Source organism: Phalacrocorax aristotelis, chromosome 9, assembly GCF_949628215.1.
Source record: "Phalacrocorax aristotelis chromosome 9, bGulAri2.1, whole genome shotgun sequence".
NCBI lineage: Eukaryota > Metazoa > Chordata > Aves > Suliformes > Phalacrocoracidae > Phalacrocorax > Phalacrocorax aristotelis.
Window position 1 is genome coordinate 11,370,179 of NC_134284.1, and position 9,846 is coordinate 11,380,024.

The 9,846-nt window shown below is 45.7% G+C and overlaps 1 protein-coding gene across 1 annotated transcript; it reads left to right on the top strand.

The window, feature by feature from the left end:
- The first annotated feature begins 4,990 nt into the window (after nucleotides 1-4,990).
- SSTR1 (somatostatin receptor 1) lies at nucleotides 4,991-6,452 on the top strand. The gene has a single exon (XM_075103440.1). It carries the CDS (start codon nucleotides 5,212-5,214, stop codon nucleotides 6,403-6,405), a length of 1,194 nt encoding a protein of 397 aa, XP_074959541.1. The 5' UTR covers nucleotides 4,991-5,211; the 3' UTR covers nucleotides 6,406-6,452.
- The last annotated feature ends 3,394 nt before the right edge of the window (nucleotides 6,453-9,846 follow it).

The window sequence follows — 9,846 nt, forward strand, 5'->3', positions numbered from 1 at the left end:
GTAGGGCCTCTTCAGGTACTAGAAGGCTCCGGTAAGGTGTCCCCAGAGCCTTTTCTCCTCCAGGCTGAACAACCCCATATCTCTCAGCCTGTCTTCATAGGAGAGGTTCTCTGGGCCTTAGCATAGTTTCCAGGAGGATCTGCTCCATGATCTTGACAGGCACAGAGGTGAGACTGACTGGCCTCTAGTACCCAGGTCTTCCTTTTTTCCCTTTTTAAAAAGGGGTGTTATGTTTCCCCTTTTCCAGTCAGTGGGAACTTCACTGGGCTGCCACAGGTTCTCAAATACAGTTAGCAACTTCATCCACCAGTTCCCTCAGGACCTGCAGATACATCTCATGGACTCGTGCACCTTCAGGTTCCTTAGATGCTCTCAGACCTGACCTTCTCCTACAGCAGGTGGTTCTTCATTCTCCCAGTCCCTGCCTTTGCCTTCTGCAACTTGGGCAGTGTGGTCTGAGCACTTGTGGTCTGAGCACTTGCACTGCTATCTACAAGTGTCTTAGGCCATCCTACAGACTACGCTGAGGGGGTCAGGCTGCCCTTCCTCGTTTTGTGACAGGTAGATTATAAACACAAGCTAAGACCTCCAGCCTTTTCTTTACAGGCAAAGTCCTTAGGTAAAAGAATGAGAGTTGGTTTATATCAGAATTTCTTCTTTAAAGGATATTTTGATTGTCGGAACTATGCTTTTTGTTTCGTGAGGTTGAAGTGAGCCAATGCTGGTCTTTGTAATGGTATTATTTTATTATTGGGATAATAAAATGCAGTATTTCTAATCAAGCATTGCTACCTTATCAAGTAATTGAGGTTAGAAATATACGGGTTTGAATCATAAGCAACAGGCAATTGAGCACTGCTGAAGATCAGTAGCTAGGATTTCTCAGTAAATTAATACATATAAGCTATGTTAGAGCAATCGGCCTAAGAGACTAGGCAGGCATTCAAACAATTCTTTTTTGGAAAATGGTGTAATTCTCTAACGTGAATGTAATTTTCCGTACCCTAAGGAAACTTCAATGAATGGAGATACAGAAATCCTCTAACCTTCTAAGCAGGACATATAGCACATATTACCGCATTATAATTATGCCTGTGATGGCATTCTGGTTTTTCTGGGCATACTCGTCAAGCAGGCACGTGTGTGATGCCTAATGAGGTTAGTGCCTTTGCTGGAGTTACAATTTGCAGGTAATTTATTTTGAATCATTGCAGTAAGAAAGAACACTATACCCACATCTATTTCAACAGAAGAGCTTTTACTGACCCTTTTGGGTGCAGGGCATGGCCAAATGCTAGCAGCGCAAAATAATTAATTAAAATGGGCCAAAGCATGAATAAAATGTCTAAAATGCCTCCATGAGCGACTGTGTTTATATGTATGCAACTACTGTGGAGGGCAACGCAGACAAGAACTGAAATTTTGTGGTGGTGACGCTACTATTAATAGTTTCAAAACCAATCCTTTTTGCTCCCACGTTTGAAAAGAGCAATCTAAAGGCATTCCCATTTCTAGTCATACTATTGTTAAATGCCAATTTATAATAATATGAAAGAAGGAAACCCCTCAATCAATGCTCCATAACTAAATGTCCCTTAAAACAAATGCTCACATAAACAAAAACTGGATTATATTTGAACTATAGGTTTTCAAACAGACTAAAGTGCTGCAGTCAACCAGATGTTCTTGTTGATGGGTTTGCAGCTATTGACTTATGCTCCTTCTCATATCAGTGACTGAAAGCTGATTCATATTCTCCCAGAATATAAATTTTAAAGAAAATAATTCTCCAGCTGAATTTACATAATTGTAGAGGTTCAGGTTCAGATAGCACACTCCAAGTAAAGACTGTGCATGTTGTAGTTAAATACAAATCTTCTTTTTTTCCACTGTATACTGGAAGCTCTGATGCTAACACATCATAATATGCAACCTCAAAAACCCCAAATGTGAGGATGAATTTTCTGAGAAAAATTTGTATGACATCCCCAAGTGCTCTAACATCTAGCTAAAACACTCATATACATCAGTAGTCCTAAGAACACTAAGCTCATTTCCAAAGGCTGCTCAATAGATGCATTTCTATACTAGCACATAATTCAAGAAGTCATCAAAAGTCACAGTGTCATCCAAAGAGAACTTCCATGAAATTACTAAAAATTGAATAGGGTTATTTTTGTATATCATTGAATTTAGGTATAGGGTTGTATATATACATATATATGTATTCACAATTTATTTTTTAGTCACAGAAGAAAAGGAGACAGCTTGTTTGGGTCATGCAAAAGTGTGCATGTACTAAATATAATACCTTTGACAAGGTGTCAAAGGGAACATGCTCACCACATTGGAGTGTCTAGGTGTATACTGATTGGAGGTGATGACTGACATGAGGAAAATCATACAGTCAGAGAGGTTACATGTATGTTTTGGAATAGCTGCTGGTTGTGATAAGGGGAATAGGGATATATATGGTGCTAGAAAGAATAAATTTCCAATGATAGGTTATAAAGAGTTGGTAATGCTCTGTATATCTGCATATTAAAGTGCTGGGTAGTGATAATATGTATAATTGTGATGGTGGGCAGACAGTGATAACAAGATGTGTGAACTGTAGGAGGTGATGGGTATACATGGTAAAACGAGTAGGTTGTAAGGATGCGTGTGTGATGCTTAGTGTTGTGCTGTGGGGAGCATATAGCAGCATATGCACTGTGGTGATATATACGCAGTGTGGACCTGCTGTTCTTGACAGTAGTAGGTGGTGCTTACAGGCGTGTTGTTCTTTAACCCAGCAGGCAGCTGAACACCACACAGCCACTCGCTCACCCCTCCACACCCAGGGGGCTGGGGGAGAATATCAGGGGGGAAAAAATTTAAAATTCATGGGTTGAGATAAAGACAATTTAATAGGACAGAAAACAAAGGGGGGTGATGATGATGATAATAATAACAATAATAATATGCAAAATAAGTGATGCACAATGCAATTTCTCACCACCGGCTGAGTGATGCCCAGCCAGCTCCTAAGCAACGATCGCTGCCCCCCAGCCAGCTCTCCCTAATTTATAAATTGAGCATGACACTATATGGTATAGAATATCCCTTTGGCCAGTTTGGGTCAGCTGTCCTGGCTGTGTCCCTTCGCAGCTTCTTGTGCACTTGGCAGAGCACGGGAAGCTGAAAAGTCCTTGTCTTTGTGTTAGTACTACCGAGCAACAACTAAAACATCAGTGTATTGTCAACGCTATTCTCATACTAAATCCAAAACACAGCACTATACCAGCTTCTAGGAAGAAAATTAACTCTATCCCAGCCAAAACCAGGACAAGGTGACAGTTTATGTGAAGAAGCAGGTTGGTATCCATACAGCTCACATAGGAGTGGCTACAGCCAACAGAATAAGTAATTACTGAGTGTTTTGTATGTATGCCTATGCTGAGGGAGCGTTGAGGCAGTGAGCAAGTGTGAAGGTGTGTGCATTAGTGAGTAACAATGTCTGGTTAATACAGAACAGGCAGGTGGTGGTGGTATATGCAAATTGATTAAGTGGTTATGTATAAGTATGTAAGGACAGAGCATGCTATTGCATGGCGCAATAACATATAGGGAGATAAGAGACATAACGCCCAGAAGGAGAAGCATATATGAAAGTCATACATTTTAAAAAAAACCCCAAACATACAAAAATGTATGTTTGCCAGAGTACAGAGATGCAGTATTAGGACTATCTGCTGGTGTTCAGGTGTGTTTGGAACTGGTGGTATGGATGAGGTATGTAAGGCAGCAGTGTCTGTCTAGAGATGACAGTATGAGTAGCTATCAGTGTATACCACTGCGTTTGTCTAGGATCAGGGTGTGTGTACTAAATAGCACGGTACGGGTCAGTGTGTAGAAGCAGTTTGTGGGTATATGGGTGTAGCATAAGATAAGTCATTCATGTAGTGATGGCTATGTATATGCAGAATTAGTATGAATGGAGATGTTATCAATGGTTTGTGTCACTGTATAGCGCTGAGGAGGGTTTATAGCCTCACCCTGTGTGGACACAACCCTATCAGGGATATGCATATGTTTTAAGTACAATATTAAGAGAGGGGGTTGTAGTGCTGGTGATGCAGCATGTAATGGTTGAGCATGAAGTGATCCTGTGAGTGGAAGCAGTACATGAGTGGACAGAAGAGTGTACAGATGGTGTGTTTGCATAGCAGCATAGCTAGGACGGTCTTGGCACTGTCATGGTGTAAATAGTGGTGGCGAGCTGAAATGTTCAAACTGGTGCCTACACTGTTGGATGTGTGATGAACAGAGGCAGAGCATGTGCTGGGGTGTCAGAATGGGACAGGGGGCCATGTTTCAGGACAGAGTGTGTGGAGAGGGACAGGGCTGTAAAGTATTGGGTGCTGCTAGTGTGTGATGTCTGGTGGCGGTGCTGGGCCAGGACAAGGTGGAGGGCATGGCAGTAGGAGGCATGGGCATTGCTCCTTTCAGGCAGCGCTGTGCAATTAGGGTTGAAGGTTATGTGGGCTGTCGTAGTCAGTGCCATGCCTGGTGCCAGTGCCATGGGGTGAGCGATGCACATGGTGCGGTGAGAGAAGAGGGTTACAGCAGCTGTGTAGGCATGAGGCACGCCTGCCCAGGTAACGTTGCCCAGCCATCCATGACCCAGGCTTTTTCTTAAAGGAGAATAGATGGTCCCTTTGCCTGGGGTGCCCCTGGCCCAGACCCACGTGCAGTGGAGGGGGAGCAGTGCGGAACAGGGCGGGAGGAGAGGATGCTGGCTGGGAGGGGAGACCAGTGCGGGGTGGGAGGGCAGTGCAGGGTCGGGGAGCATTGCAGGGTGGGGGGGCAGCAGAGACAGGGGGGAGGCTGCGCTCCGGCAGCCCCGGAGCTGCCAGAGCTGCGAACAGCCGAAGGGCGGGATGGGAGGTGGGGGGTGGGTTGGGAGGGACACCCACTTACGTCTCCTCCCGCATTTTTTTTTTCTTTCCCTCCTCCTTTTCGTAGCTAGTGACGCGCCGCTGCCTATTAATCATTCACCAGCCGGGGAGCAGCAATTACTGGCACTCGGAGCAGCGGCGCCGGCAGCCGCCTCCTTCCCGATGGCAGCGCCCCGGCGCAGCCGCCCCCGGAGCCCCGCCGGGCTGCCGAGCCCGGGCAGCGGCAGGCGCCGGCTGCTCTGAGCCGGGGGCGCGGAGGTCCGGGCAGAGGATGCTCCCCAATGGCACCTGCACCAGGCTTCCGGGCGGTGCAGGCAGCGACAGCGACAGCGGCGGCAGCGACCGAGGTGGCGGCGGAGCCGGCAGCGCCTCGGAGGAGGCGGCGGCGGGGGGCATGGACTCGGGCGGCAGGAACTCCTCCGGCGCCCCGAACAGCACCCTGAGTGAGTCTCAGGGCAGCGCCATCCTCATCTCGTTCATCTACTCCGTGGTATGCCTGGTGGGGCTGTGCGGCAACTCCATGGTCATCTACGTGATCCTACGCTACGCCAAGATGAAGACGGCCACCAACATCTACATCCTCAACTTGGCTATTGCAGATGAGCTGCTGATGCTCAGCGTCCCCTTTCTGGTCACCTCCACGCTGCTACACCACTGGCCCTTTGGCTCGCTGCTCTGCCGCCTGGTGCTCAGCGTGGATGCCATCAACATGTTCACCAGCATCTACTGCCTGACCGTGCTCAGTGTGGACCGCTACATTGCTGTGGTGCACCCCATCAAGGCGGCTAGGTACCGCCGGCCCACCGTGGCTAAGATGGTCAATCTGGGTGTCTGGGTGCTTTCCATCCTCATCATCCTGCCCATCATCATCTTCTCCAACACAGCAGCCAACAGTGATGGAACGGTGGCTTGCAACATGCTCATGCCAGAGCCCACCCAGAGGTGGCTGGTGGTCTTTGTGGTCTACACCTTTCTGATGGGCTTCTTGCTGCCTGTGGTGGCCATCTGCCTCTGCTACATCCTCATCATTGCCAAGATGCGCATGGTGGCCCTGAAGGCTGGCTGGCAGCAACGCAAACGCTCGGAGCGCAAGATCACCCTCATGGTCATGATGGTGGTGATGGTCTTTGTCATCTGCTGGATGCCCTTCTACATTGTGCAGCTGGTCAACGTCTTCGTAGAACAGGATGATGCCACCATCAGCCAGCTCTCCGTCATCTTGGGCTATGCCAACAGCTGTGCCAACCCCATCCTCTATGGCTTTCTCTCGGACAACTTCAAGCGGTCCTTCCAGCGGCTGCTCTGCCTCAGTTGGATGGACAATGCTGCAGAGGAACCCATCGACTACTATGCCACTGCCCTCAAGAGCAGGGCATACAGCGTGGAGGACTTTCCCCCAGACAACTTGGAGTCAGGGAGCATGTACAGGAATGGCACTTGCACCTCCAGGATTACGACCCTCTGAGGAAGCATTCCTGCCCCTCCACTCCCCTACTGCCCCCCAGCAGGAGGGTGAGCGAGGCCAGGGCTGTGGCATGGGGAGGCTGGGAGGGAGGGGGTTTCGGTCCTGCCCACCAACAGTGGTGTTTGGCACAAGAAGAAGCGAAGAAAACTCCATGTCCTTGGTCTGCTGCCCCATCCCCCCCTTCTGCCTCCCTTGAGAGTATTGATGCTTTGACACCAACTTAGCAAATTGCCGCACTTGTGGGTCAACTTAGGGTCTGGCAGCCAGGCTCTGCCACCCCTCTCTGTGTCTGACGAGTGGCTGTATGGGTCCCACAGCGACTCTCCCCTCTCCTTTTGTACAGGTTGCCCTCCCCCTCGGCTGACGGGACCCCCCCAGACCACTGAGCTGAGCCTGCCTCAGCCAAGCCCCAGCATTCAGGCTCAGACTCCTTCTGACTGAAAGGAACCCTGCTCAGCATCTGTCAGTATGCACCGTCCCTTCAGAGCGTAGAAATGCTGGGAAAAGTCCCCTCCAACACACACCTTGCCCTCCACCAGGAAGGAGCAAGTAGCCTCTCTCTGCCCCCCACCCCAGAATACAAAAGAAAGCAGGGAGCAAAAAGGCCCTGAGAAAAGCAGCAGCATAGTCATGGTGCCATCTTTTGCTTTGCAGACAGCTTGCACCTCACTGGGGCTCTGGTGCTCTGTGCTACGCTCAGGGGAAGCAGGGCAGAAAAGGTCTTCAGAAAAAAAAATCTGATTATTGCTGTGCTTCAGAGCTGCGCAGCAGGTTGCTGATAACAGGAGATAAACAGTCCCGTGACTCACAGGGAGCAGAGTACTGAGCCAGGAGTCGGGGGGAGCACTGAGCTGGGAGACATTTGAATGTGTCCATACATACAATAAACTGTGCTAATAATAAAGTTTAAAGGGAGCGCTAGACTGTGAAGCTATTGTCTTGCGCCTGCTCCATCAGCTGTGAAACAGCGACGAAGGGAGCTGAGAGAGTTTTGAATGACCTAGGTAGCCACAAAGTCACTTTAGCCTACATGGAAAAAGAGGGATTCATTTCAAAATCTCCATCAGGCTCTCAAATAAATACTTGACAAAAAAAAGTAGCTGTTTGACAATAGCTATTACCCTAGCTCCAGTTTCTTCTGTTGCACTAAAAAAAAAAAAAAAAAGGTTTCATATGTTGCCAATGTAATATACTGGCTCAGAGCTTCTTAATGTTTCATTTCTGAGAATTCTTGGTTTTAGTGTGTGCCAGACGTCTTTTTTGTTTGATTTTTTAATTTGATTCTTGTCACTGTGTTGTGAATGTGTTTCTCTGAAGCAATTTATACTGTGTACTTATGTCTGTGGTGGCTAGTTGCAAGGTTGCATTTAAAATGGGTGATGCTCAAGAGGGCTCCTTTTTGGATAAAAAGGTTGACACTTTTCCTAACTCTTTCATCTACATTGTCTCCCCCACAGAAATTCTCTCTTCCCCTCTTATGACAGAACAATTTTTGTATAGACAAATGAAGCTTTCATGTTTGAAAAATGACAGCTGATTAAACAAAACCTTTTATCCCTGCTCCCTCTTACCCCAGACATAAGAATCAGGACGGACCATGCTGAAATAAGCAGCTATGTTTTTGTTTTCTACTGCCTATGTTAACAGTGTGACAGAGTGGCAGGTGTCCCAGTAGCTGTGACAAATTACTTACTTCTCTAGCACAATACTGTGGTTGCATTAATTATAACTACTGGCAATCTGAAGCAAGAGATTGGAAAAAATCTCTAGTAGCAGCATACCCGTAGCATTGTACAGGCAGCTACAGTGCTTAAGTACAGTGTTAAGTGTAAGGTTGACTGTTAAGGCATCTAGCATTTGCGGTGGTGGACTTACTACAGTTTTTGTTAAATTTTACCCTTTAACTTTTCTCAGCAGAAAAAAGCAGGATACTACTTTGTACATTTCTCTCACCAAAAATTAGGTACTGTTAAATGAATGTATAAATTTAGTATTTCAAAGTTGTCTGATTCAAAGCCCATTGAAACAAGAGAAAAAATCCTAATTCACTTCAATGGACTGTGAGTCAGCTCCTTTTAGTTTGAAAATTGCTAATGTGAAATCTGTTACATACTTATTAAAATATTTTGTGAAAAGCTTTAACAATTGTACAGTTTATTTTCCTTTACTTTCTAGTGGGCCTCATTTAAAGAAAACATGCAAATATTAATTTTGGTAATGTTTTACATGCACATACAGGGAAAAGAAGGACGAAACCTCTTTATAAGCGTATTTAACTTTTCACAGGAACCGAACATCTGTCAAAACAGTAAAATACCCCATGATACCACACGGTGCTATTTGTAGAGCTTCACTTAAAATCTCACAATCCCTAAGAAGTGGTTTAAATCTCATAATCTTATGTTGCCTTTTTCACCCAAGTGTATTGTTATGTATGGTCAGATTAAACAGAGAGTCAGTCTACTTTCTACTGTTGGATTTGTTTAACATCAGACATGATGAAGCAAAAGTTAAGAAGCAGTGATTCATATCCAATACTCAGCTTTGCTGAAAAGCCTGGGTTTGTTTCTTTTTATCTCCTTTTTTTAAACTTTGCCTTTAAACTTTTTTTAAAAAACTTTTTAAAACTTTGCCTTTAAACAAAGCTGTGATGGATGTCTGCACACCTACCAGCACACGCACTTTAATTTCAGTTCTCCCAGGCAGCAGGGTGGTTGTACTTGTCAGAGGAGCCGGGTGCTACCGCAGAGGCTGCTGGTGCCTCAGTAGATGGCAGGCTTTCCTTCAGGTGGAAGCACTAATTCGCTGCCAGCCAGCGCCCGTAAAACACCCCCTGTAGATTCAGTTGGAAACAAAACCTGTTTATCCTAAACTAGCAGATCTTCCTGCTATTTTTTCACCCTGAGTTTAGTTTGACTTTGGCAGTGGGAGAGGTGATCAACAGCTGGAAATCACTCTTAATTTGCTTTGGAAGAAAAAGCTAGTTCATTCTGTGTTGTTATTCTAAATTGTAGAACATAACTACCAGGAAGGAAAAAAAAAAAAAAAAAAACCAAACCAAAAAAGCTGTGCTTGTGAAATAATGTGTACCAGAAAACAAACATAACTCTTTCTAATGCTTTCCAAATTGCAAATAAGAAACTTTGGATTTCACATGGAAATGATCTGAACTAATGCTTAATTCACTGAAAAAAAGAGTACAGTGACGTATTTCTTGGTGACATTTTGCCTCTTTATACAGCTATAACATAATTCTTCTACAAATGGGTAAACTGTAATTTAAAACCAGTAGTGTGTCACTGCATTTTACCCATGAGTTTAATATTTTAAATATACTGCATACACTTCGTCGTGGAAGTTGGCCCTATGCCACTGAAATCCATGCAACTTTTTGTTGTTCTTTGTTTAGCTTAAGACCTATACCCGAAAGTGTGATAGCTC

Bases quoted from the DNA above. Each gene is read 5' to 3' on its own strand.
- SSTR1 (XM_075103440.1), top strand. From the start codon at position 5,212: ATGCTCCCCAATGGCACCTGCACCAGGCTTCCGGGCGGTGCAGGCAGC.